The sequence below is a fragment of the Lacerta agilis genome, chromosome 11 (genome assembly GCF_009819535.1).
Source record: "Lacerta agilis isolate rLacAgi1 chromosome 11, rLacAgi1.pri, whole genome shotgun sequence".
NCBI lineage: Eukaryota > Metazoa > Chordata > Lepidosauria > Squamata > Lacertidae > Lacerta > Lacerta agilis.
The window spans coordinates 3580473-3607833 of NC_046322.1; the positions used below are offsets into that span (position 1 = coordinate 3580473).

General features: G+C 45.1%; 1 protein-coding gene across 3 annotated transcripts; it reads right to left on the bottom strand.

Moving 5' to 3' along the window:
- Positions 1 to 15800, bottom strand: TPGS2 (tubulin polyglutamylase complex subunit 2). Of its 3 annotated transcripts, XM_033164525.1 has the most exons (7): positions 15665 to 15800; positions 14014 to 14093; positions 6002 to 6089; positions 4985 to 5116; positions 4663 to 4776; positions 3740 to 3900; positions 1 to 363 (listed from the first exon to the last, which is right to left on the bottom strand). In XM_033164525.1, exons 1-7 carry the CDS (start codon positions 15753 to 15755, stop codon positions 124 to 126), a joined length of 906 nt encoding a protein of 301 aa, XP_033020416.1. In that variant the 5' UTR covers positions 15756 to 15800; the 3' UTR covers positions 1 to 123. The 3 variants fall into 3 exon arrangements, with proteins under 3 accessions (XP_033020416.1, XP_033020417.1, XP_033020418.1); XM_033164526.1 differs by lacking the exon at positions 4663 to 4776; XM_033164527.1 differs by lacking the exon at positions 3740 to 3900 and having other exon boundaries at positions 164 to 363.
- Positions 15801 to 27361: the final 11561 nt, after the last annotated feature.

The following is a 27361-nucleotide window of genomic DNA, read 5'->3' on the forward strand; positions in this document are numbered from 1 at the left end:
GAGCCTAAAGCCTTTTAAATAAATACTTTTAGATAAACACAACTTGGTCCCATTCGATGCTCCACCAGCCACAACCTGGGAGGCCTTTTCTGGGGCGGTGCAGGGTCAAAGGGCAAAGGTCAGTCAGGGCTGGGGTTCCCGTCTCCTTGAGGAGCTTCCGGCCTGCTGAGGATTCTTGGGGGCTGTCCCTGCCTGGCCCTTCTGGGAGGAGGGCGTCTGGGATGCCAGCTTCTTCTTCATCACTGGAGTTTTGCTTTTGCTGCGGAAGACCTTGTTTGGGTCCAGCTTGTTCACGAAGGATTCAGCTTCCTCAGAGAGCTGCTCCGTGTTGACGGTGATGGGCTTGTACATGTTGAACCATTGCTGGAAAAGGAGAAGGGAAAGTGAAGAGCAGCAAACGGCACTCACTGCACGTAGGCGTGCAGTTCTGGTCGCCTCGCCTTGAAAAGGATGTTGGAAAAGGTTTGGAGAAGGGCAACCACAATTATCAAGGGTTGGAGTGAATCCCCTCTGAAGGAAGGTGGCCGAGGTTAGGACTTTTTGGTCAGGAGAAAAGGCAAGCAACAGGCAGCACGATAAAAGTTTATGAAACAAAATAGAAAATTCTTTCCAGTAGCACCTTAGAGACCAACTGAGTTTGTTCTTGGTATGAGCTTTCGTGTGCATGCACACTTCTTCAGATACCTGAAGAAGTGTGCATGCACACGAAAGCTCATACCAAGAACAAACTCAGTATCTGAAGAAGTATCTGAAGAAGTGTGCATGCACACGAAAGCTCATACCAAGAACAAACTCAGTTGGTCTCTAAGGTGCTACTGGAAAGAATTTTCTATTTTGTTTCGACTATGGCAGACCAACACGGCTACCCACCTGTAAAAGTTTATGAAGTTTGGCATGGCACAAAGGAAGTGGAGGGAGTCTCTTGTTGGGAGATGCAAGACAGGTAATAGAAAGGTGAACTCAGGATCGCAAAGAGGTGTGGCTCTCAGGTTCAAAGGCCGTCCTGACACAGAGGAGGACTCTAGCCTCAGAGCCCTGCCTGTCAAGGCAATTTGATAACGCTGCTATCAAAATTGGCAATTAAAAAAATGCTGCAAACAGCAGAGAAGGAAGGTGAGCTAGGGTGAGGGTGTTTCAAGGCCTGCTTCCTGGCTTGTTATCTGCCGGCCGTGGGACCGGAGGCCTCAGCCAGGAATCCAGCTAGATGGGCTCAGGGACAGAAGGGGGTCTTGCTTGGGATGGAGCAGATCCCTAATACAATCCCTGGATGGCCTGCTAAAATGCTATTATTACCCTTTGCAAAGCTTTCTTGGCACAGAGCTGCAGGAGAGAGATCACACCACAGCATGGTAATCCTAGAATCATGTTGCATGGTGTATTTAAGGGAAGAGTCGTGCTTCGGTGTCAGAAAGGTAAACCAGGGAACTCAGGATCGCAAAGAGATGTGGCTCTCAGGTTCAAAGGCCGTCCTGACACAGAGGAGGACTCTAGCCTTAGAGCCCTGCCTGTCAAGGCAAATAGCCCCTCTGATAACGCTGCTATCAAAATTGGCAATTAAAAAAAATGCTGCAAACAGCAGAGAAGGAAGGTGAGCTAGGGTGAGGGTGTTTCAAGGCCTGCTTCCTGGCTTTGTGTTTGTGTTGGATGCAGAGTTCAATCCCTGAGGTCTCCAGGAGGGGCTGAGAGATTCAGTGTTCAGAGGCATATACACCTGTACCTGTGCCCAGCCAAGCTTGCTGTAAGATTTCCACCAGGCAGGTGGATTGGGCTCCACAGGGTCAGGGAAGCCACCTGGGAACAGTCCTATTGATGTCCCGGCTCACATGACCATTGCACACCAAGACCAGGGCCTCAGGAGCACCAGACATGCCGGCCAGAAAATCCCTTCTGATTCTACAAGTCTCTGGGGCCTGGACCATCTTAATAGAGAGGAGTCTCTGCGGAGAGGAACAGCCACTTCCTGTCCAACTCTCACCAGGGAATGAAAGGTCCATCCAGGACAAAGGCCTTATCTTAATCCACAAGCAGAGGCAGCCCAAGACATTTTGGCACCCAAGGTGACCCACAAGATGGCGTCTCCCCACCAGGGAACAAGGTGGGAGTGAAGATTTCCATTGGGAAGAAACAAAATAAAAAATAAAAAAATTCCTTCCAGGAGCACCTTAGAGACCAACTAAGTTTGTTCTTGGTATGAGGTTTCGTGTGCATGCACACTTCTTCAGATACACTGAAACAGAAGTCACCAGACCCTTATATATATATTGAGAGGGTGGGGAGTAGTATTACTCAGAAGGGTGGTGGGAATGGGTGATTGGCTGATGGGTGTGGAAAACCTGTTAACAACTGTTAATGACTGCAATCGGTCTTACAGGAAAGGGCAAGGGGTGAGATGGCTAAAGATAGATTTGTCATGTATAATGAGATAAGAATCCAATGTCTTTGTTCAGACCAGATCTCTCTATGGTTTTAAGTTTGGTAAGGTAAAGGTAAAGGGACCCCTGACCATTAGGTCCAGTCGTGTCCGACTCTGGGGTTGTGGCGCTCATCTTGTTCTATAGGCCAAGGGAGCCGGCGTTTGGTAATGAGTTGCAATTCAGCAACTTCTCTTTCCAGTCTATTTTTGAAATACCTTTGTAGTAAGACAGCTACTTTGAGATCTTGTATAGCAGGCACGTCCAACAGGTAGATCGTGATCTACCGGTAGATCACTGGACGTCTGTGGTAGATCACTGGTAGATCACCGGCTCCCCCAAAGAAGCTCAATTCCCCCCAAAACTAAAAAAAGCTCATTTTTTTTTTGCCCTGGACCCCCAAAAACCAGGGATTTCTTTCTCCCTAAAAAAAGCTCAACAACATATTTCACCTGAATGCCTAAAAAACGGTATTTTCCTCCTCCCCCAAAAAGCTCAACAACTTTGACCTGAACCCCCCAAAAGAGGGTAGATCACTGCCAGTTTTTAACTCTGTAAGTAGATCACAGTCTCCTGGGAGTTGGCCACCCCTGTTGTATAGTATGTCCTGGCAGACTGAAGTGTTCTCCTAGTGGTTTCTCTGTCTTGTGATTCCTGATATCAGATTTATGTCCATTTATCATACCAAGAACAAACTTTGTTGGTCTCCAAGGTGCTACTGCAAGATTTTGTTTTGTTTTGACTATGGCAGACCAACACGGCTACCTATCTGTCATTGGGAAGAAGTGGGGGGGGAATCAACCTTATCTTTGGGTTGAAGTGGGACTCAAAGGCCAATGTTGTAGGGTCTGTCTCCCAAATCCTGGAGAGTCAGTGTCCAAATGCCTCTCTGGGAAAGTGGGATGCAGAACAGAGCTAGGGAATGGAAGGATTCATTCAGAGGCGAGAGCATTTATGTCGCATGCAAATCCCCACTGGTATCTCCAAGGAGGGCTAGGAGAGACCCCCACCATGCCACCTGAAGCTCTGGAGAGCAGCAGCCAGTCAGTGTAGAGGTGGTGTGGCATAGTGGTAAGAGCAATGTTTCTCAAACTTGGGTCCAGACAACAGCTGGGGACCCAGGTTTGAGAGACACTGGATTAGAATGTCGGTCTAGGGCCTGGGAGGCTGGGGTTCAAATTCCCGTTTGGCCATGAAGCTGACTGGGTGACCTTGGGCCACTCACTCACTCTCAGCCTGACCTACCTCGCAGGGCTTTTGTGAAGGCAGAATGGGGAGGAGCGGCAGACCCTAGGAAAAGGGAGATGGGCCGTTTGTTGTTCTCTCACCTTAGCCTGGGGGCTGATGCCGTAGCTGGTGAAGGCATACTGCCAATGTGGAAGTCCCAGGTGGGTGATCAGGAGCCGGTAGTAAGCGGTGAAGGTTTTGGTGAGGAAATGCCAGTAGAGAGCTCGGTCCAGAAACCAGATCTCGGAATCCGGGGTGACAACTGGAAGTGAGGAGAGAGACTATTAGGCCGCAGGATAAGAAGAACAGACCCCCCACACACACCTTTCAAGGGGGTTTAATAAGGAACTCTGAGGCCTACGGACGATGATCTGGGCCTTGGTGCTTTCTACAAAGGATAAAGGCATTTCCAAGGGAAATTCATCCTCTGAGGCCCCTCTTTGTGTGCCTCCTCCACGAGAGGTCTGGAGGGTGGCCACACGAGAAGAGGCCTTTTCTGCAGTGGCTCCGTTTGTGGAAGGTTCTCCCCAGGGAGGCTCACCTGGCACCTTAGCTACCTATCTTTAGGCGCCAGGTGAAAACATTCCGCTTCAACCAAGCCTTGGGCTGACATCTGATATCTTTCTAAATGTGTTGGGTTGGGGGGTGGGATGTTTGCTTTCCTTCTTGTTCTTATTATGCATTTTGTCTTTTTTTATATTGTAATTTTACGTGGTGAACCGCCCTGAGCTCTGTGGATGAAGGGCGGTATAAAAATTTCAATAATAATGGGAAAGATGAATGCCAGGCATAGCTTTGCTTTAGGAAGACTTCATCACAGGCCGTCATAGAGAACAGCCTTTGTCAACCTGGTGACCTCCAGATGTTCTGGACTACAAAGCCCATCAGTCTTAGCCAGCACAATAGTATGGTGCTAGGAACAGTAGTCCAAAACATCGCCGACAAAGGCAAAAGCTAACTGGGGTTTGCAGATGGGGTCGATTAGTAGAGGCAGCTCTTGGGCTGCTGGTATCATACAACATACCCGGCTTGGTGTTCTTGTACACGAGGCAGACCTTCCCATTCCCTCCGCACGGGTCCAGCTCAAACACCAGGCTCCGCGAGTCCAGGTGAGGTTTCTCCGGCTGACCCCCATTACCTTTGGGGAGAAAGTAAAGGCTGAGCGAAGCAGGCAGGCATTCTCGTTGGGTGCAGGGCAAGGAAAACTCAAACCAGGCAGAGCTTGGGAAGCTGGGCATCAGTGGGGCTTGTGTATAACGTCACGGAAACCTTTGGTGGGATAGCAGGTGCGGGAGGAGTGGAGGACTGAGGTCACCCATGGACAAAGGGGTGAGATGGGGCAGTACCTTCTTCATCGTCGGTGTCCTCCAAGTCAGCCAGGGTGGGGGCATTGGGCAAGGCATAGACGGGCGATGCTCTGACTCGGTTTAACTTGGAGATGCTGTTGATGGTCATGGAGCCAAGGGGCATGGGGTTGTCTGGAAGAAAGACAGCCATTAATAGGTTGCTGGCATGGATGCCACAATTCTGTAGGAGCACAGAAGGCTCACAGAACGTGGTGCCCTCTGAAGGAGAATATCAGCTTGCTTGCTTTTTGCAAAAAGGAAGCGCCTATTTATGATGGCAGCAAAGATGGGATCGGCAGCACGCAGAGTGCTGCTGCTGAAATAGGAATCTTTCTGCTGCTGAACAGCTCCCGTTTCATTGCCCCACTTCCTAAATTAAAGACATAACACAATTTAAGCAGAGGAAATGGGTGTGTTGATGCAACTGTTGATCAGAGAATAATGTATTTATTTCATGTGAGTTTCACAGCCTTTATATACTGTTTGACTGTGAGAAAAACCCTCAGAGCGGTTATCATTAAAATTATCAACAAAAAGTTAAAAACAGCTATTTAAAAACATTCAAAAGTTAATTATTTATTTGTATACTGCCCATCATCTGAAGATCCTAGTGCGGTTCACAGCACAAAAACACAAGGTACAAACACAAAATACCCAGTAAAAACAGGAACAAAAACAAAACAAAACAATAACGCCCTCTCCATTAATTAAAATCAATGATAAGCTAAAAACTGGATTAAAACACATGCCATACTTCTTTGTGACTGGATGGGCTTGCCTGAACAATAATGTTTTTAGCAGTCGCCGTAAAGAGTACAGCGAAGACACCTGCCTGTTGTCAATAAGCAGGGAGTTGTAAAGTGTGGGCCCTGCTGCACTAAAATATTGATTTATTACATATGCAGAATGAGTATTATGGGGTTTGTAATGGTGTTGGTTCCGCAGATCGAAGTGGCTGAGTGAAGAAGGTGACCTTGTGAGTAAACTGGTCCCAAGCTGTGAAAGGCTTATTCTTACCATCAAACTTTACACTCCAAGTCATGTGGAAGCCATCCGTCATCAGGTAAAAATTCTTTAAATCCTCAGGCAAGACGCAGGCATTCTTCTGCAAGGAGAGGCGAGGGCAGGAGAAAGAGAGAATCAAGCAGCAGCCATTGCCTCTGTGGCCCCGTCTAGATATGGTTGGACTCCAGCTCCCATGAGCGCCAGGCAGCATGGGCAAGGATCAGGGGTGATGGGAGTTGGAGTACTGCAACACAGAGACATAGGAAGCTGCCTTATGCTCAATCAGACTGTTGGGCCACCTAGTTCAGTATTGTCTCCGGGGTTCAGATGCTCTCCAGGGTTTCAGGTAGGGAAGCTCTCTACCTGCAAATGATGGAGATTGAACCTGGGACTTTCTGCGTGTAATGCAAATGTTCTGTCATTAAGCTACAATCATTTCCTAACATCTGGAGGGCAGCCTGTCAGGCTCTATCAGCAGCCAGCAAGACTACTGTGAACATCATTGCTGGAGATTTCAACCACGCTGAACTTAAAACTGTGCTCTGAACTGGACCAACCATGGGTCTCTGTTCCTTTTACCAACATACATTCCCTCAGGAAACTGGCTCTCACTATAACAAGGACTGTTAAAATCTGGCATAAATGTGCTGCTCACCAGCTGAAGGACTGTTTCAAGAGATATTTTCGACATCTATGCTATATCAATCACTGCACAAGTACTGTTTTTGTGTTAAAACAAAATCGAAAATTCTTTCTAGTAGCACCTTAGAGACCAACTGAGTTTGTTCCTGGTATGAGCTTTTGTGTGCATGCACACTTCTTCAGATACACTGAAACAGAAGTCACCAGATCCTTAAATATAGTGGGGGAGTGGGGAGGGGTATTGCTCAGAAGGGTGGTGGGAATGGGTGATCAGCTGATAGGTGTGGAAAACCTGTTGACGACTCAAAACGGTTGCAATCAGTCTTGCAGGGAAAGGCAAGTGGTGAGATGGCTAAAGATAGCTTTGTTATGTATAATGAGATAAGAATCCAATGTCTTTGTTCAGACCAGGTTTCTCCGTGGTTTTAAGTTTGGTGATTAGTTGTAATTCAGCCACTTCTCTTTCCAGTCTATTTCTGAAATTTCTTTGTATTAAGACAGCTACTTTGAGATCTTTTATAGAATGTCCTGGGAGATTGAAGTGTTCTCCTACTGGTTTCTCTGTCTTGTGATTCCTGATATCAGATTTATGTCCATTTATCCTTTGGCGTAGGGTTTGGCCTGTTTGTCCAATATAGAGAGCTGAAGGGCACTGTTGGCATTTGATTGCATACACAATGTTGGAAGATGAGCAATTAAATAGTCCTGAGATGGTATGTTTGATGTTGTTGGGACCAGTAATGGTGTTGTCCGGGTTTATGTGGCAGCAAAGTTGGCATCCCCCTTCATGGATCACTGCCTTGTCGTGGCGAAGGGGCTTGAATTACTCAGGCAAGTTATGGACAAGTCAAGATGGACAGGTCAGAGCGGAGAGTTTGGACCAAACGTGATCCACCTGGAGAAGGAACTGGCAAGCCGCTCCAGTATCCCTGCCAAGAAAACTCCATGGACAAAGACAACAGGCATATAAAAGATATGACGCTGGAAGATGAGCCCCTCAGGTCGGAAGGCGTCCAACTTGCTACTGGGGAAGAGCGGAGGACAAGTACAAGTAGATCCAGAGCTGATGAAGCGGCTGGGCCAAAGCTGAAAGGACGCTCAGTTGCGGATATGCCTGGAAGCGAAAGGAAAGTCCAATGCTGTAAAGAAAAGTATTGCATAGGAACCTGGAATGTAAGAACCATGAACCTTGGTAAGCTGGATGTGGTAAAAAATGAGATGGCAAGAATAAACATTGACATCCTAGGCATCAGTGAACTAAAATGGACAGGAATGGGCGAATTCAGTTCGGATGACTATCATATCTACTACTGTGGGCAGGAATCCCGTAAAAGAAATGGAGTGGCCCTCATAGTCAACAAAAGAGTGGCGAAAGCTGTACTGGGATGCAACTTCAAAAATGATAGAATGATCTCGATACGAATCCAAGGCAGTCCTTTTAACATCACAGTAATCCAAGTTTATGCACCAACTACCAGTGCTGAAGAAACCGAAATTGATCAATTCTATGAAGACTTACAACACCTTATAGAAATGACACCAAAGAAGGATGTTCTTCTCATTATAGGGGATTGGAATGCTAAAGTAGGAAGTCAAGAGATAAAAGGAACAACTGGCAAGTTTGGCCTTGGAGATCAAAATGAAGCAGGGCAAAGGCTAATAGAGTTCTGTCAAGAGAACAAGCTGGTCATCACAAACACTCTTTTCCAACAACACAAGAGACGACTCTACACATGGACATCACCAGATGGGCAACATCGAAATCAGATTGATTATATTCTCTGCAGCCAAAGATGGAGAAGCTCTATACACTCAGCAAAAACAAGACCTGGAGCTGACTGTGGCTCAGATCATCAGCTTCTTATAGCAAAATTCCAGCTTAAACTGAAGAAAGTAGGAAAAACCACTGGGCCAGTAAGATTCCATCTAAATCAAATTCCTTATGAATACACAGTTGAAGTGAAGAACAGGTTCAAGGATTTAGATTTGGTGGATAGAGTACCTGAAGAACTGTGGATGGAGGCTCGTAACATTATACAGGAGACAGCAACGAAAACCATCCCAATGAAAAAGTAATGCAAGAAAGCAAAGTGGCTGACCAATGAGGCCTTACAAATAGCGGGGGAGAGAAGACAAGCAAAATGCGAAGGAGATCGTGAAAGATACAGGAAATTGAATGCAGATTTCCAAAGAATAGCAAGGAGAGACAAGAGGGCCTTTCTAAACGAGCAATGCAAAGAAATAGAGGAAAACAACAGAATGGGAAAAACCAGAGATTTATTCAAGAAAATTGGAGATATGAAAGGAACATTTCGTACAAAGATTACCACAATTAAGGACAAAAGTGGAAAGGACCTAACAGAAGCAGAAGACATCAAGAAGAGGTGGCAAGAATACACAGAGGAATTATACCAGAAAGATATGGAGGTCTCATACACCCCAGGAAATGTGGTTGCTGACCTTGAGCCAGACATCCTGGAGAGTGAAGTCAAATGGGCCTTAGAAAGCCTTGCTAACAACAAGGCCAGTGGAAGTGATGATATTCCAGCTGAACTATTTAAAATTTTAAAAGAGGATGCTGTTAAGGTGCTGCACTCAATATGCCAGCAAGTTTGGAAAACTCAGCAGTGGCCAGAGGATTGGAGAAGATCAGTCTACATCCCAATCCCAAAGAAGGGCAGTGCCAAAGAATGCTCCAACTACCGCACAATTGCACTCATTTCACACGCTAGCAAGGTTATGCTTAAAATTCTACAAGGCAGGCTTAAGCAGTATGTGGACCGAGAACTCCCAGAAGTGCAAGCTGGATTTCGAAGGGGCAGAGGAACCAGAGACCAAATTGCAAACATGCGCTGGATTATGGAGAAAGCCAGAGAGTTCCAGAAAAACATCTACTTCTGCTTCATTGATTATGCAAAAGCATTTGACTGTGTCGACCACAGCAAACTATGGCAAGTTCTTAAAGAAATGGGAGTGCCGGATCACCTCATTTGCCTCCTGAGAAATCTCTATGTGGGACAAGAAGCTACAGTTAGAACTGGATATGGAACAACTGATTGGTTCAAAATTGGGAAAGGAGTACGACAAGGCTGTATATTGTCTCCCTGCTTATTTAACTTATATGCAGAATACATCATGCGAAAGGCTGGACTGGATGAATCCCCAACCGGAATTAAGATTGCCGGAAAAAATATCAACAACCTCAGATATGCTGATGATACTACCTTGATGGCAGAAAGTGAGGAAGAATTGAAGAACCTTTTAATGAGGGTGAAAGAAGAGAGCGCAAAATATGGTCTGAAGCTCAACATCAAAAAAACTAAGATCATGGCCACTGGTCCCATCACCTCCTGGCAAATAGAAGGGGAAGAAATGGAGGCAGTGAGAGATTTCACTTTCTTGGGTTCCATGATCACTGCAGATGGTGACAGCAGTCACGAAATCAGAAGACGCCTGCTTCTTGGGAGAAAAGCAATGACAAACCTAGACAGCATCTTAAAAAGCAAAGACATCACCTTGCCGACAAAAGTCCGTATAGTTAAAGCTATGGTTTTCCCAGTAGTAATGTACGGAAGTGAGAGCTGGACCATAAAGAAGGCTGATCGCCGTAGAATTGATGCTTTTGAATTATGGTGCTGGAGGAGACTCTTGAGAGTCCCGTGGACTGCAAGAAGATCAAACCTATCCATTCTCAAAGAAATCAGCCCTGAGTACTCACTAGAAGGACAGGTCCTGAAGTTGAGGCTCCAGTACTTTGGCCACCTCATGAGAAGAGAAGACTCCCTAGAAAAGACCCTGATGTTGGGAAAGATGGAGAGCACAAGGAGAAGGGGACGACAGAGGATGAGATGGTTGGACAGTGTTCTTGAAGCTACTAACATGAGTTTGGCCAAACTGCGAGAGGCAGTGAAGGATAGGCGTGCCTGGCGTGCTCTGGTCCATGGGGTCACGAAGAGTCGGACACGACTGAACGACTGAACAACACAAAGTTGGCATCTGGGTTTATTGCAGGCTCTGGTACCAGTGTCCATGTTGAGTCCTGTTGTAGTATTATTGTGGGTGAGGAGCTGTTTGAGATTGGGTGGCTGTCTGTAGGCGATGTAGGGTCTTCCTCCCAGAGCTTGAGAAAGAGAACTGTCATTGTCTAGGAGAGGTTGTAGATCTCTGATGATGCGTTGTACTGTTTTAATTTGGGAGTTGTATGTGATTACTAGTGGTGTTCTGTTATTTTCTTTTTTGGGTCTGTCTTGCAGCAAGTTCTCTCTGGGTATCAGTCTGGCTCTGTTGATCTGTTGTTTAACTTCATCAGGTGGATATTTTAGTTCTAAAAAGGTTTGCTGTAGATCTCTTAGGTGAGAGTCTCTGTCTGTAGAGTTGGAACAGATGCGGCTGTAACGTAGGGCCTGGCTATATACTATGGATTGTTTGGTGTGTTTGGGATGGTAGCTAGAAGCATGTAGATATGTTTGTCGGTCAGTTGGTTTACGGTATAAGGTGGTGTCTATGTGTCCATCCTGTATTTTTATAGTAGTGTCCAAAAAGTGTATTTCTTGCATAGATTGGTTCATTGTTAGGTTGATGGTGGGGTGAAAGTCATTGAATGTCTGGTGGAAGGTGTCCAGGGTCTGTTGGCCATGTGTCCAGATAATAAAAATATCGTCAATGTAACGCAGGTACAAGAGAGGTTTGAGTGGGTAGGAGTTTAGGAAACGTTGTTCTAAATCTGCCATGAAGATGTTGGCATACTGTGGGGCCATGCGGGTGCCCATTGCTGTGCCGTTGATCTGAAGGAACAGGTCCTCACCAAATTTGAAGTTGTTGTGGGTAAGGACAAAATGACAGAGTTTGGTAGCAAAGTCCGCTGTGGTTTTATCTGAAATGGTGTTCCTTATAGCTTGTAAACCATCGTTGTGTGGGATGTTGGTATACAGAGATTCCACATCCATAGTGACACAAAATGTTTTTGTGTTGCTTTTTTATGGGAAAGCATCCAATTTCATTGCATTTGTACAATGACAATAAAGAAATATTATCTTATCTTTTGTAGAGTGCTAGCCTGCAAACAAGGGGGGTTATTGGTATGTTTATGTTCCTATTTTTCTTATGTAATTTGTGTTTTTCATACCGTGGTTTTATGTTGTGTAGGGCAGTGTACAAAGTTAATAAACAAACAAGCCTTGATGTGCAGCTGGCCCTCTTGTCCGTTATACCGCTTCCAACATTTGTCTTTCTCCTATACTTTGCTTGGCCCCAATAGACAGACACAGGCCTTCAGTATCCAGCTGTTGCCTGAGGGCCCCATTACCTCCCCCCCACCCCAGCATTCTTGTCAGCCTATGTCAAGACTGACCCCTTGCCCTGCTGCATCTATAACTTTGCACCCGCAGGGCCAGCTCCGTCCCGGTTTGCATCGCTCTTCTTCTGGAGCTGCCTGCCTGCTGCCCGATGTCATCGCCACGTCCGGTTCTCTGCTGCCCTGGATTACATGCCCTGAAAACTCTGCCTCCTAAACTAACAGCTATCAGAGCGGCAGCATCGAGAGGAAAGGTGCGTCGCACACAAGGAGGGTGCCGTTCAAAGCAGGACCCAACAGCAGGTGAGATCCCCCTATTTCTTCAGTTCTTCATTACAGGCCCAATTTAACAGAGGGAGAAGGATTGGGGGGGGGCATGTCCAACACCCCTGAGGGCAGTGGTTCTCAAAGGGGGTGGCAGGGGAGGATGGCAAGTGTGGCGGGGAGAATAAAAAATAATTTAAATGTTTCAGTATAGTATAGCATAAAAATAATTTTTGGGAATATTGCCAGAAACTGCATGCATGCTTCTTTTCAGGAGCATTGGCTATTATTCCATAGTTCTCCACCACCTGTTGTTTGGAACAGGGATTCTGAACTCTAACAAATATGAAACATCAGAAAATAGAAAGCTTTCTTTGTGTTGATAGGCATATGAGAGTTTGTTTGTCTCAAATTAGACGTAACATCAGTAACATTATCTGGCAAAAGCAAGCTCACAGCTCTCACTGAAACAAAATAGAAAATTCTTTCCAGTAGCACCTTAGAGACCAACTGAGTTTGGTCTCTAAGGTGCTACTGGAAAGAATTTTCTATTTTGTTTTGACTATGGCAGACCAACACGGCTACCCACCTGTAACCAGCTCTCACTGAGTTTGTACAGGTGAAACTCAAAAAATTAGAATATTGTGGAGAGGTTAATTTCTTTCAGTAATTCAACTTAAAAGGTGAAACTAATATACGAGATAGACTCATGACATGCAAAGCAAGATATGTCAAGCCTTTATTTGTTATAATAGTGATGATTATGGTGTACAGCTGATGAGAACCCCAAATTAACAATTTCTACTTTGGGGTTTTCATCAGCTGCACGCCATAATCGTCACAATTATACCAAACAAAGGCTTGACATATCTCACTTTGCATGTCATGAGTCTCTCATATATTAAACTCCAGTAGCTAATGAAAACAATTGCTTACATAAATGGAATTTTCCACGATATTCTAATTTTTCGAGTTTCACCTGTATATGTACTTAAGAGGCTTGTTTATTATGTAAGAGGCTTGTTTATAATTATATTTTGGGAATGATTTGTGCTCTTATGTAGTTGCATTGTTTTAAGATTTTTGGACTTCCCATGATCATACTATAAAGTAGTTGTGTTCTGTGTTGTAAAGCAAGCAGTGCTAGGAGTTGTTGTTTTTCCCCTAATGTATTTCTTATCAATAAAAGAATTTGGTGTTGTTTTTATTCTGAAAGTGTGGACCAGAGGAAAAGGGTTTGAGAAGTACTGCCTTAGAATGAACAACTTGAAATCAGTGCCAGAAGAGTAGCCGAGTTGGTCTCGCCGCCTGGCCCTTAAGACTCTCCCAAACCCATATTTGCTCAGCCATCTAGCTTCCCACCCTCCTCGAGTGTTTTTGCCTGGCTTGAATATGTCCCGGAGCTTATTAGACTTCTTGCTTGCCTGGATGAAGGACACAGAAGGGTGTGTGAAAGTGGGCAGAAAGTAGGCTACTTCACAAAGGTAAAGATTGCATTCGTTGCTCTGCCCACATTTCCCCCAAGAGCTGGAGGGCACCAGGTTGGCGAGGGTGAGACGGGAAATCCAGGAAGGATGGCGCCGCCTAGTGCCCAAGGGACAAACTGCAAGCTCCCTTACTTCCAATAGTTTCACATCCAGAAAGTTGGACCTGCTCTGCTACCAGAGGGCAGCTTTACATGCAGTCCCATTAAAAACATGGCCTCACCTCCAGGTGCTCTGTTCTGATCACCTCTATGGAAAATCCAAACTAATAATACTGCAAAAGCTGACTTGAGCACAGTGGGGGAGCAGAGGCAATATGATTAAATAACAGCCAGCCTTACCTGTTCCCATGAAATAATGGCATGCCGCTCAACTGGCACCTTCTCCACAAACGTCACCTCAGTAACTCCTGGAGAAGCTTCTGCAAAAAGAGTAATCAGTGTAAACAATACGTGTCCTGCTCTTTAACCAGAAAGATTTCCCCAAAGCAGTTTGCAGATGAATATAAACCAGACAGTTCCCCTGCCTCTAGGCTTGTAACCTTAAAGAGTCACAACATGAAAGGAAAAGGGATTGGGAGGGAGGAGGAATAGCATGGGGGGGGAGTCAGCATGGAGTCCTCCAGATGTTGCTGCTGGACTTCCAGTTCCCAACAAGCATGGCCAACAGTGAAGGGAGATGAGAGTTGTTGTCCAGCAATAGCTGGAAGGCCACATGTTGATTGATTTAATTACAAATTTTACAATCTGCCCTTTTGTAGAAATACTGTATAGTGAGTGGGAAAATAAAGATGGGAGACTCAACAAAAGATCCATTAAAAATTCAATGAATATCATTGGTTAGAATATGGTTAAAATCATGTTGCCTGTTTAAACAAACAAACAAACATAGCTTTCAAAAGATCTCGGAAGGAAGGGAGGGCTGGTCTCTGACAAACCTCTAGTAGCAGGGAGTTCCACAGGGCTTGGCCTGTCACACTAAAGTGTACAACCCTAATGAAGACTAGATGAAACTCAGGGGTGCTGGGAACCACCAGAGATTCTCAGTGATTGAGGTGAAGCCTAAGGAATCAGGCTGCCCCTGAGATAATTTGGGTCCTAGTCGTTTAGGGCTTTTCTTTCATTCTTTGATTCCAAGAGCCTTCTTCCCCTGGGGGTTCCCTTGGGGGTGCCCAAACTTCTCTGCATCCAGACAGTCCATGACACCACTGCATTACATCTTCCATCAGCTCCAAAACTCCCAGAGGTCACCGGTCTGGGGGAAGACGGAATTAGAGGAAGAAAGTCATTGCACAGCACATGGTGTTTGGAAGGTATCAAGCAGGCAGATCTTAAGTTTCCGTGTGGGAAACAGAAGAGGACAGATAGGGGGCCCTTTAAAGCATCAAAGGTTAAAGATAGGGGAAATCCTGTTAGGTCATTTAGTTCACCCCCGCCCCCAGGCTCCCAGACTTGAGGGGAAAGGAGGTTGGAGAAGTTGGGGGATAAATGTGTGTGCCTGAGATATACTGTGGCTCATTTGCATCACACTAAACTAAACTAAACATTCATCCGATGTTAGCAAGAGCTAATGGAAAGTGCCACTGAGCTAGCAGTGCCTTTTACCAGCTTTGCCTGGTTCGCTAGCTGCAGTAAGGCCATTCCTGGAGGATGGTTTGTCCCATTCCTCACTCCCTATATGTCTTCAGCTGCTCTTATTTCTATCTGAGTCCCCGACAAACAAATAAAATCCCACTTCACCAAGAATTTGAGACCTTGGGCGAGGCAGTCAGTCAGCCTGGCCTACCTCGCAGGGCTGTTGTGAGGATAAATATAGGGAAAGATCAGGGTGGTGGGCTGGCAGTTTCCACCTCTCAGCCTGGCCTACCTCGCAGGGCTGTTGTGAGGGGGAAACAGCATGCAATGAATAGGAGAGGGAAGAAAGGCTCTTTGCGGCTCCATCCCTTGGCCGTTTCCATGCCAACCAGGGATGCCACCTCCACCTCCACCTTACCTAGGATGCGGGTCACCCCCAGGGTGAGCTTCTCCAGGTAGGGCTTGGTGCTGCTGGAGCTGCTCACGCTGCGCAGGGCCTTCTCCTCCATCCTCTTCCTCCTCCCTCCCGCATCAGCCCCTGACCACCTCCACCTGTACGCTAAGCCAAAGGGGGGATGACAGCACCAGGTGAGCGCGTTTTGCCCCTTCTCGCGACCGGTAGTTCAGAAGCAACGCCGCGGTTGCTTTTGGGAAACGCAGTCCTCCTCCTCTCAGTTCCTTTCGGTGGCCGTTCTGCAGGGAGGAGGAATGGAGAGCAGGCACTACGACTCCCAGAAGGCAATGGGAGAGCCAGATCCACCCCCTCCTCCTCCTTTTCTCCTCCCCCCCGCCCGTTCCGAGTCCTCCCCATTGGCCGGCTCCTCCGACTCCCTAACTGGGCAAAGCCCGGGCCCCTTTAACCAATGGGAGCCGAGAGTCGGGCGCGGGGGGCGTGGCTGGGCGGAGAGACGTTGGGAGTGGCGGTTGCTTCAAGGTGGTGAATGAGGTCGGTGTCATAACTTTATTTATGGTGAACAATTTTCATACATATTTTAATGAAGAGGTGGACAGGGAAGTCGAAGATGGACATTATTTAACAATTTAGTCATACCGTGGTAAGTGGAAGGCTAGAAGGAACAAGTTTATATTTTTAAAAAATAATCTATGTAATAAAAATATATTTTGTCTAAAATGAGTTTGGAAGATATAAAAGTATTTGGATATATGTATATGTATTGGTATACGGCATTATAACTGTATTATAACTGTACTATTATAACTGTAATTGTATGAGTGTAATTGGGTGTGTGTTATATGTGTATGTGTGAGTTATGTGTAAATGTAATTGTATAATGTATCAATGTACGTGATAGTTAATAAAATAAAATAAAAAAGATAAAGGGATCCCTGAACATCAGGTCCAGTCATGGACGACTCTGGGGTTGCGGCGCTCATCTCGCTTTACTGGCCGAGGGAGCCAGCGTACATCTTCCGGGTCATGTGGCCAGCGTGACTAAGCCGCTTCTGGCGAACCAGAGCAGCGCACGGGAAATGGCGTTTACCTTCCCGCTGGAGCGGTACCTATTTATCTACTTGCAGTTTGACGTGCTTTCGAATTGCTAGGTGGGCAGGAGCAGAGACGAAGCAACGGGAGCTCACCCCATCGCTGGGATTTGAACCACCGACCTTCTGATCGGCAAGCCCAAGAGGCTCAGTGGTTTAGACCACAGCGCCACACCCGTTTGAATGCAGTACGATATCACTAAAGTGGAAGACATAAACTTCAGTTGTATGGGAGCTGCTGTAAAAGTGCATCCTTACGCTGCCTTTATTGAACTTATCGCTATGACTAATGGGCCTGTGTCTAAAGAAGCAATAGTTACAGGTGGGTAGCCGTGTTGGTCTGCCATAGTTGGTCTGGTGACTTCTGTTTCAGTGTATCTGAAGAAGTGTGCATGCACACGAAAGCTCATACCAAGAACAAACTCAGTTGGTCTCTAAGGTGCTACTGGAAAGAATTTTCTATTTTGTTTCGATTAAAGAAGCAATAGTTGGTTATAAAACAACAAAGCAGAGATCACAGAAAGAGAATATTATATGTTAGCTCACCCCTCCATATAATGATGATGATGATATATTAGTTTAAAAATCTGGAGCAAGTAAATCAATTAGTCCTCTAGTTCTTGATTTACCGGAGGCCAATCTGTCTTATAGGGCAAATTGGAAAGTGTGAAAGCCCTTGTTTCCAAATAGGAACTGTTGCCCAATTGCTGCCCAGCTGGGCTGGTGTAGCAGAGTCATAAATCAAGATGTGATTTGATTGGGTGGAGCAAATGAAAAGTACAGCACTATTTCAGAAAAGAACTGATATCTCAATTTCTTTTTTATTGTTTCCCACCCTATCCCACCAAAGTGAATTGTTTTTTGCCTGTATCTTCTCCGTTCTTGTGCGGGATTCTTTCTGAGAGTTTATTGCATAACCTCAGAAGCGAAAGAAGGGGCATTTCTGCCTAAACCCTGTGGATCTTGGTGGCTTGGTAAATCCTTCTTGTTTTGCGATGCTGCGTCAGCTGCCAGATTCCACCTCAAAGGCCAAGGTGAAGAGGAAGCCATGCTGCTTACTGTGCTGTTGTCTGCACAAAGTACCAGCAAACTCCAGAACGTAGAGAAGAAGACTGTGCTAACCTTGCTTTGGTCAAAGCAGAATGACCTACTGGCATGGTTGAGATTGCATAAACAAGCAGTTGGTAGCCTCAGCCTTACGTCCTCCTCCCCTCCTCTCACTCATGGCAGTTCCATGCCTCTCATTCTGCTCTGTATGTCCTTTAGCAAAGCTCTCTCCATGGCTTAAAGAGCTGTCAGCCATTTCTGGCTTGACTCAGCCACCCTTCTGGTCTGTGTGCTGCTCCTGTATTGGAGTCATGCATCACTTACACAACAACATACATTCCAGAGCTGTGCATGTAATATTGCAAATCTTTCAACAACCCTGTATGTATTAGTCCCTATATTGTGAATGGAGTGGGGTTGGGAGACGTGGGTTTTGAAGGTTGCCAACTGAATTTGTGGCAGAGATGAGATTTGGTTCTGTGCATTGGGTGTGTTACTGACTTCTCTCTTCAGATGATCTCCTTATTCCATGCTATATCTCCACCATTTTGCCCCTGCTTAGCTGCTTGGTTGCTTCCACCGGCTTTAAGGGAGTGCCCTCCTTTCTCCCACAGCTTGTTAGGCTTAAATGTGTTCTCTCAATGTGCCTTTTTTTTAAAAAAAGTATGACTTCTTTGAGTAGTGCAGAGAACGTTTTCGCAGATGTAACTTGCAGCTGTTAACTTGAAGTGCTTTGAGTGAAAAGCTTGTTTAAATTAAACACAAATCAAAACGTTTGAATGAAGCTCTTTTAATGCCTGGGGTTGTGAGAAACATCACTAGGTACAGGTTGATCACTGCTACCCATTTCAAAGACTGCTTAAAATAATAATTTTATTAGCTTTTGAAGACTTCTTTGAAAGGAGTAGCTGAACCCAGAAGGGCATGTCTTCTTGGTAATGTCTAGCTACAACTCCCAGTCATGCTCTTGAAGAGGCATCACATAGAAGAGATACAAACCCTTTGTTCATTCTTTGTGATCTGTGCCACAGGCCTGTTGGCAAGAAATGGCAAGCTCTTCAGAGGGGGGGAAAAGCATTGTGTTGTTAGCCTTTGGCCAATTTAAAGTGGCACCTAAGGGGGAAGACTCAAATGGTGAAAGGAGATAAGTATTGCCAAAGTAATCGAATTAGTAGAGGATTTTGGGGGTGTATCTGGATTTAAATTAAATATGGAAAAAATGAAACTCCTGACAAAAAATATGCAAGTAAATGAACAAAAGGCGTTAGAAAAACAAATAGGATTACAAATTGTCAAAAAGCCAAATATTTAGGAATAGATATAACCATGAAAAATAGAAATTTGTTTAAAAATAATTATGAGAAAACATGGAAAGAGGTAAAGAAGGAATTTGAAAGATGGAATAGATTAAATTTATCTTTATGGGGGAGAGTTTCGATTATAAAAATGAATGTGCTGCCGAAAATGCTTTACTTATTTCAAACTATACCAATTAACATTAAAGAAAATTGTTTTGATGAATGGAGAAGAGACATTACAAAATTTGTTTGGCAGGGGAAGAAACCCCGGATAAAATATAAGCTGTTGACAGAAAGGAAAGAAAAAGGAGGAATGGCGCTTCCAAACCTGCAACTATATTACGAAGCGGAATGCTTAATATGGGTGTGTGAATGGATTAGATTGGAAAGAAATAGGATTTTGGATCTAGAAGGATTTAATTGTAGCTTTGGCTGGCATGCATATCTCAATTATGAGAAAGCAAAAATAAACAAGGAATTTACCAATCACATCTTAAGGGGAGCATTATACAAAGTATGGAAAAAATACGGAAGATATGCAGAAATGCAAACACCTTGGTGGATCTCACCAATAGAAGCCAGTGCTAGGAAACGATTAAATATAACAAAAATTTGGCCGACATACAGACAATTAATTGAAAATCAGGAAGGCAAATATAAATTAAAAACATTTGAGGAATTAAGGAGATATGAAATTGATAAATGGCAGTATATACAGCTTTACAGTATGTTTAATGCAGATATAAAGAAAGGTTTCTCAAAAGAAATTTCCAATTTTGTAAGAGTGGTGATACAAAATAATAAAAAAGTATTATCGGGAGCATATAATCTGTTATTAGAGTGGGATCTGATGGGGAGGAAGTAAAAGAGACAATGTTAAGATGGTCCAAGGATCTTGGGCATACAATATATCTGGAGCAATGGGACAAATTTTGGGGAAAGGATATTAAATTCACGGCTTCATATAACATTAAGGAAAAATTTTTTAAGATGCATTATAGGTGGTACTTAACTCCCGTGAAACTTACGAGCATGTATAAATTGAAGTCTAACCTTTGTTGGAGATGCAAGAAAGAAGTGGGGACGCTATTGCACATGTGGTGGCTATGCGAGGATATAAAAAAAAATTGGTCAATGGTACATACAGAAATGACAAAAATGATGAAAAAATCAATAGTAAAGAAACCGGAGGCATATTTGCTAGGTTTATTAGATGAGCAGAAGAAGAAGAAGAAGAAGAAGAGTTTGGATTTGATATCCCGCTTTTCACTACCCGAAGGAGTCTCAAAGCGGCTAACATTCTCCTTTCCCTTCCTCCCCCACAACAAACACTCTGTGAGGTGAGTGGGGCTAAGAGACTTCAGAGAAGTGTGACTAGCCCAAGGTCACCCAGCAGCTGCATGTGGAGGAGTGGAGACGCGAACCCGGTTCCCCAGATAACGAGTCTACCGCTCTTAACCACTACACCACACTGGCAAATACCAAGTGGAAAGAAAAGTGTATTTTTGTATGCTAGCACGGCCGCCAGAATGGTGATAGCAGCTAAATGGAAAACACAACAGGTCCCAACAAAGGATGAGTGGATAGGCAAGTTAAATGAGTATTTGTTAATGGCAAAACTGACAGCAGCAATAAGAAACCAAACAAATCAAAATTTGAAGGAACAATGGAAATGTTATGAAGAGTATATGGAGAAACATTGCTCAAAGAAAGAAGTGCTAATATGCTTGGAGTAAGAGGTATGAAGGAATTGTAGAATAAATTAATATAAATAATTAAAGATGATTATAGAAATATATAGTAACTAGGATTGTACAAATAGTGAACAAATAGCTTATAATGGAAGTCGAAAGAGTGACGGAGGGAAGTCAGAGGGGTGGTGGGTGGTGGGTGTGAGGATGGAAAAATGGGAAATGTATGATAAAAATGATATTGTATGTTATTGTGAGAATGTATTGTGTTTTAATCAATAAAGTTTTTTGATAAAAAAAATCAAATGGTGAAAGGGTTCGGCAACCAGGAATTCCATGCAGGTGACTGAGCAGCCAGCTCACTAGATTTCTTGGCTAGCTGTAAAGGAAGAGTAGTCTTATCTGCAGTGAGCACAAAAAACACAATGGACTATCGGAGTGTCTCTTCTCCTCCACCATCTGCCATGGAAGAAGGCACTTTTTATTGTGTTTCCATTGTTATTGTTGTTGGGGCAAAACATCCTTGCTGCATCCTTGTTGACCTCTTCTTATCCTGGCAAGAGTACAGCTATGGGGCTGGTGCCCTTTGCTGTAGGATCATGCTATTCTAGTTATTAGAGGGTTGCGTTGTTGTAATTTCACCAGAGAAATGGGTGGTTGTTTTTAACCCTTGCACAAAGCAGATACACAAATACCTAGACAAGGGCTGGGATCTAAGGAATATCCATGCTTATATGCATGTCTGTATTGTGTAGATATGAGTTTGTGTCAAAAAAAGGTTCTAAAATTTAAGCCCCGTTGAAAAAGGTTCTAAATTTAAATATATTTATATTATATTTTTATTAAATTTTCAACAAAAACAACAACAATGAAAAACAATCAACAAACACCACAAACAAATACGCACACAAACACACACAAAAGCAGTATCAAATCTATGCTCCCTTGCAGGAATCCCTTGCCGTGGACTGCCGTGTGTGGAGATAGACAGTGAGGTTGTGCATTCATAGCAGCCAGCTTCTGTTTGAGGAATGAGCAAGGGAAGCAGCACCCTGCCAGGAATAGATGGGGCATTGACAAGCTGTAGGGAGACTGAGATGTACCTCCCCATACTCATGCATGTGGTGGTGTCCAAGGCTTGGTGAAGGTTTTCGCTGGAGAAAGGCCCCAGTAGCTCTTCTTCGATAACTTCCTGTTGTAGGGAAGCACCCAGCATGTCCGAGAACTGGAGAAACCATCCCTGCCACCACACCAAGCGTGCTCGGAGGTTCAGCACCAGTGGTTGCTTGGTATATGATAAAAAAAAGAAAAACACTACCGGTATTTTATTCCCTGAATCTAATTGACTTTTTTCTTTTTCTCTCCAATTGCTTATAATTTTAAAGGTGCAGCTTATCCTCAGGTGCAGCGTATATTCAAGCCAATACGGTATAATCGAGAAAACAAACAACAGGAGTCCATGGGGAAATGAGAGCCATACCTTACTGACACTACGGAATTGGAAGAGGACGTCTGTCACAATGATCTCACAGCAGATCTTCTGGCCTCGCCCCAAGAACCATTTTCCCACAGGAAAGGATGATACAGGCATTCCTCTCGACCGTAGTCTGGAGGGAAAGGTGGAGGAAAGTGTGTTTGTGAACCTTAAGTGCAGTAGGAAGAAGTCACCATTCAGTTGGGACCTTTTAGCAGTTGGGAAAATACAGTATAAGTAGTCAGTAAGTGGCGGAGTTGTTGTGCAGACTTACAAGAATCATTGTATTGGTGGTCAGAGATTGCATCTGCTACTCAGTGGCTGGGCAGTCGCAGTCCTGTTGGCTTTCCCCCTGACATCCCATTATGCAGGGCATCTGAGAAATCCTCAGATTTGCAGGCAAAATGGATCTATCCCCCTGTAACACACTCATCTCTTAGAGGCCCTTACTCCTCGCACTCCAGGGAGGAATCTAGAAGGCAGTCTACCACTGCGTTCATCTGTTTTGAGGTGAAGTTGCACACTGCAGTCAGCGTCTCTTCTTTAGTGCAGGGGTCTGTGATCCTAGGGAGATGCTGGTGAATCTCCTTGACAATCATGGGCAGCTAGAAGAAGATAAAAAGACTGGGATGAGAAAGTGTGGTAGACCTGAATGAAAATGAGGGATTTTGGGGGAATGATATATGACCTTTATCTTTTCAAAGTGATTATACCCCACAAATAAAAACAAACAAAACAAAACTGAAGCTTTTGGGGTTATAGGGTCAGAAGTTCCAAAAAAGATAGCTATTTGTGTATGTAACTACAGCAGCTAGGATTCTCTATGCACAGAAATGGAAAGATGAAGAAGTTCCCAGCAGAAAAGAATGGATAAGCAAAGAATAGATCAGCAAACCTGGCAGCTAAAATAAGAGAGCTTAACCACAACTGCTTTATGTTTAACCTCCTTGACAGAAATCAACAACAGATTATATATATGAATCTTGGGGGAAAAGAAAGTATATGTGGATAACAGTAAGGAACAGTATATGCAAATAATGATTACATGGAAATCAAAATAGCACATTTATGCAATTATATGCATATACTGATTGCTTCTTATACACTGTTCCTTTCCCCATGGTTCATTTATATACAATATGCTGTTGATCTCTCTTTGATACCTTTATGCTCACATTGTTCAGGAACTAAAATCCAGTCACTTATCTTCTGCCAATACGTTTAAAATTAAACTTAAGAAATAGATTTTAGCTTCTTGGGCCCACTTAGTCTCATCCACCAGATCAGATTAGAGATCTCACTTTCAGATGTCAAGCCTCTATCCAACCCAACAGTGGGGAAACATTCATCTGTTCGATCCCTTAAAATGCGAGCCCAGCACAAATTTACATCATCTTATCAGCTCACATTCATTCTGGCCTCTTTAGTTCCTGTACAGAAGCAGGGGAAGCTATCATAAATTTATCCAGTGCCTCAAATAAAATGGAACGTGATTTCAATGTGTTTGTTTGCCAAATTTATTAAGAACAAGTTGTTTATCATATTGCGTGTTGTTATGAAGAAAGGCATTCCAGACACCTTAAGAGTATAATCCAGACACCTGTTCACGGCTTTCCTTGCAGCTAGGACTGCAACTTAACCCTCAGTATTCAGTTGTCAATCCATTGATGTTGCTGTTGGCATCTGTCTGTCTCAAGAGACAATGGAGTAATCGTCAAGATATAGATTATTTCTAAGAAGCCGACAGACGATTTGTAGTGTCAGTTTTGCACGTGTTGCACTAACCACATATGCATTCCATTGGAGTTTTCACTACCAGAAAATGTTGCAGTTCTAAATGGAATGCATAACAGAGACATGTTTCCTGGGATCCAACTACAGCTGTTTAACAGTAAAGCTTTGATTTTTTAAAATTGAACACTACCTGAAGGGTCTGTACGTTGGTAACACATTTTCAGTAAATAATGTGAAATGCAAAAAATACCACCCTGGGGATTAGCTGCAAATTATTTGGATGTACCGGTAATTATAATGGCTTCTTTGAGGTTAGGATACACTCCCACCACCGCTTGAGAAACAAAGAATATAGTTAGCTTCATTCTCCTTCCCTCACGACCCCCCCCCCAAAAGAAGTCCAAAATCACTACAAACTCACTAAACGGAGCGCCTCCCAAGCGTACTGATCCCAGGCAGCCATGTCAGCAGGCAATATCAGAGAGAAGGGTAAGACAGCAAGGCCCTCCTCATAAACTCACCTGGCACAAATTGTCATTTGGCTCCTCCCCACTCCGAAATGTCTTCTGCAATCCGCACTCCACCCAAGTCATTATACAGTGGTACCTCGGGTTACAGACGCTTCAGGTTACAGACGCTTCAGGTTACAGACTCCGCTAACCCAGAAATAATACTCGGGTTAAGAACTTTGTTTCAAGAGGAGATCAGAAATCGTGCAGGGGCAGCATGGCGACAGCGGGAGGCCCCATTAGCTACAGGGGTACCTCAGGTTAAGAATAGTTTCAGGTTAAGAACAGACCTCCAGAACGAATTAAGTTCTTAACCAGAGGTACCACTGTATAACTTCAATGTACACCAAGCAAGAAAGAGGTAGTACCTGAATGGACTTGTTTTTCCTCCTCTCTCCCCATTTCTATCTATTGACTGTAAGCCTTTGTTGCCATTTTATTATTGTGCACTGCACTACTACTTAGCCAAATACAAAGGTTGAAATCCAAGGCACAGGGTCCAGGTCAGTTGTCAGTGCATGTCAGTAAGGTAAAGGGACCCCTGACCATTAGGTCCAGTCGTGGACGACTCTGGGGTTGCAGCGCTCATCTCGCTTTACTGGCCGAGGGAGCCGGCGTACAGCTTCCGGGTCATGTGACCAGCATGACAAAGCCGCTTCTGGCGAACCAGAGCAGTGCATGGAAACACTGTTTACCTTCCCGCTGGAGCGGTACCTATTCATCTACTTACACTTTGACGTGCTTTCGAACTGCTAGGTGGGCAGGAGCAGGGACCAAGCAATGGGAGGTTACCCCATTGTGGGGATTCGAACTGCCGACCTTCTGATCAGCAAGCCCTAGGCTCTGTGGTTTAACCCACAGCGCCACCCGGTGGTGCAGGAAGAGTTATGTGCACCCAGAATATGACCATATGTAGTTATCGTAAGCTGCTCCTCTAACGCTGGAGATGCAAGATGTGTGCCCCGCTTAAAGCCTTGAAGATGTTAGAATCATAGAACTGCAGAGTTGGAAGGAATCCTAAGGGTCATCTAGCCCAGCCCCCTGAAATGTAGGAAAATGAAGGTGACCCTTATGAGGATCAAACTTGCAAGCTTGGCATTATCAGCACCACGCTCTAAGCGACCAAGGTAACTAGTGCAGGGTGGTCGCCTTTTGCAGAACTGTGATAGGAAGTCTCTAGAACCACTAACTTTGCCTCTGGGAGCCTGGAGGTCTGAGCCTCCATTTCTAGCTCTACACAGAAGTAGGACAATTTCCTGCTGCGAGTGGGACACCTCATTCTGGAGCCAAGGATCGAAGGACGCTAGGAGGGAGTGACGAATAGGCTATGGGTCTGTTTTGCAGGGTCACCAGCTATGAAGTCACTTGGTGAAGGGGAGAGGCTATGGAGGCAGACGAGATCATGAACAGGACACCTCAAGGGCCATGCAATATACGTCTCCCCCCCCCCCCCCACCAGCCCCGTCTTCCCCATGACGGCAGCCATCAAAGTTACCAAAACTTCCACCAAAGGGAACCACAAACCAAAGCTGAAATCAGCTGCAGCAGCTCAGGGCAGGCGGGAAAGCCGGGAAGCCCCGAGTTCAAGTCTCCGTTCAGCGCGACTATTCGGGTTGCTACGCTGTGCACTGAATGGAGACTTCGAAGGAGCTATGGGGAATTTAACAGCCCAGCATTGGTACTAGAATATGAAGCAGCAATACTTCCCACCCGCTCTTTCCCTGCGGAGTCCAGGGCGCCTCAAGCGACGCTCCCCGGACCCTCACAACAACCCTGCAGAGTAGGGCGAGACAGAGAGGCAGGCTGGGCCAAGGTCACCCTCCCCGGGATTGGGGGCTTCCACCGTAACTCTAGGCCTGGCTCCGCACTCGGGGGGAAAGCCCACGGAGCGAGCGGGGCTTGTATTCTGAGGGAACGGAGGCGGCTCTCTGCACATGCTCAGGAAACACTTCAGCCTTTGCCATCTTTTATCGTTGGCCCGCCGTCAAAATAGCCCCCCCTACCGCTTTTTCTTTTCCTCCCGCCCCGCCCCCGCCCCCACGGGAGCCCCTCCTGAGGGAAGGATACGGCCCTTAAGCCGGTGGCGAGCCGCCACATCCACCATTTGAAATAACCGCCACTCCCATCGTCCCTCCGCCCTGCAACGCCCCCCCCCGCGTCCAACACTGACCTCCCATTGGCTGAGGGATCCCGGACTTTGCCCAGATACGGCGCAACTGATGCGTTGACGGAGGAGCCAGCCAATGGGGAGGACTCGGAACGGGAGGGGGAGAAAGGGAGGAGGTGGAGTCGGCTCTCCCATTGCCTTCTGGGAGTTGTAGTGCCTGCTCTCCTCCTCCTACAGACGGGACTAAATGGAGACAGTGCGCATCTGAAGAAGTTTGGATGCACACGAAAGCTCATACCAAGAATAAACTTAGTTGGTCTCTAACGTGCTACTGCTACTCGAATGATTTTTATTTTATTTTAAATATTTTGTTTTGACTATGGCAGACCAACACTGCTACCTGTAACTAAATGGAGGCAGTGAGAGATTTTACTTTCTTGGGCTCCATGATCACTGCAGATGGTGACAGCAGTCACGAAATTAAAAGACGCCTGCTTCTTGGGAGAAAAGCAATGACAAACCTAGACAGCATCTTAAAAAGCAGAGACATCACCTTGCCGACAAAGGTCCCTATAGTTAAAGCTATGGTTTCCCCAGTAGTAATGTATGGAAGTGAGAGCCGGACCATAAAGAAGGCTGATCGCCGAAGAATTGATGCTTTTGAATTATGGTGCTGGAGGAGACTTTTGAGAGTCCCATGGACTGCAAGAAGATCAAACTTATCCATCCTTAAAGAAATCAGCCCTGAGTGC

Bases quoted from the DNA above. Each gene is read 5' to 3' on its own strand.
- TPGS2 (XM_033164525.1), bottom strand. From the start codon at position 15,755: ATGGAGGAGAAGGCCCTGCGCAGCGTGAGCAGCTCCAGCAGCACCAAG. The intron at 6,090-14,013 runs GTAAGGCTGGCT...CTCTCCTTGCAG, and splicing joins CCATTATTTCATGGGAACAG to AAGAATGCCTGCGTCTTGCC. The intron at 364-3,739 runs GTGAGAGAACAA...CTCCTTTTCCAG, and splicing joins GCATCAGCCCCCAGGCTAAG to CAATGGTTCAACATGTACAA.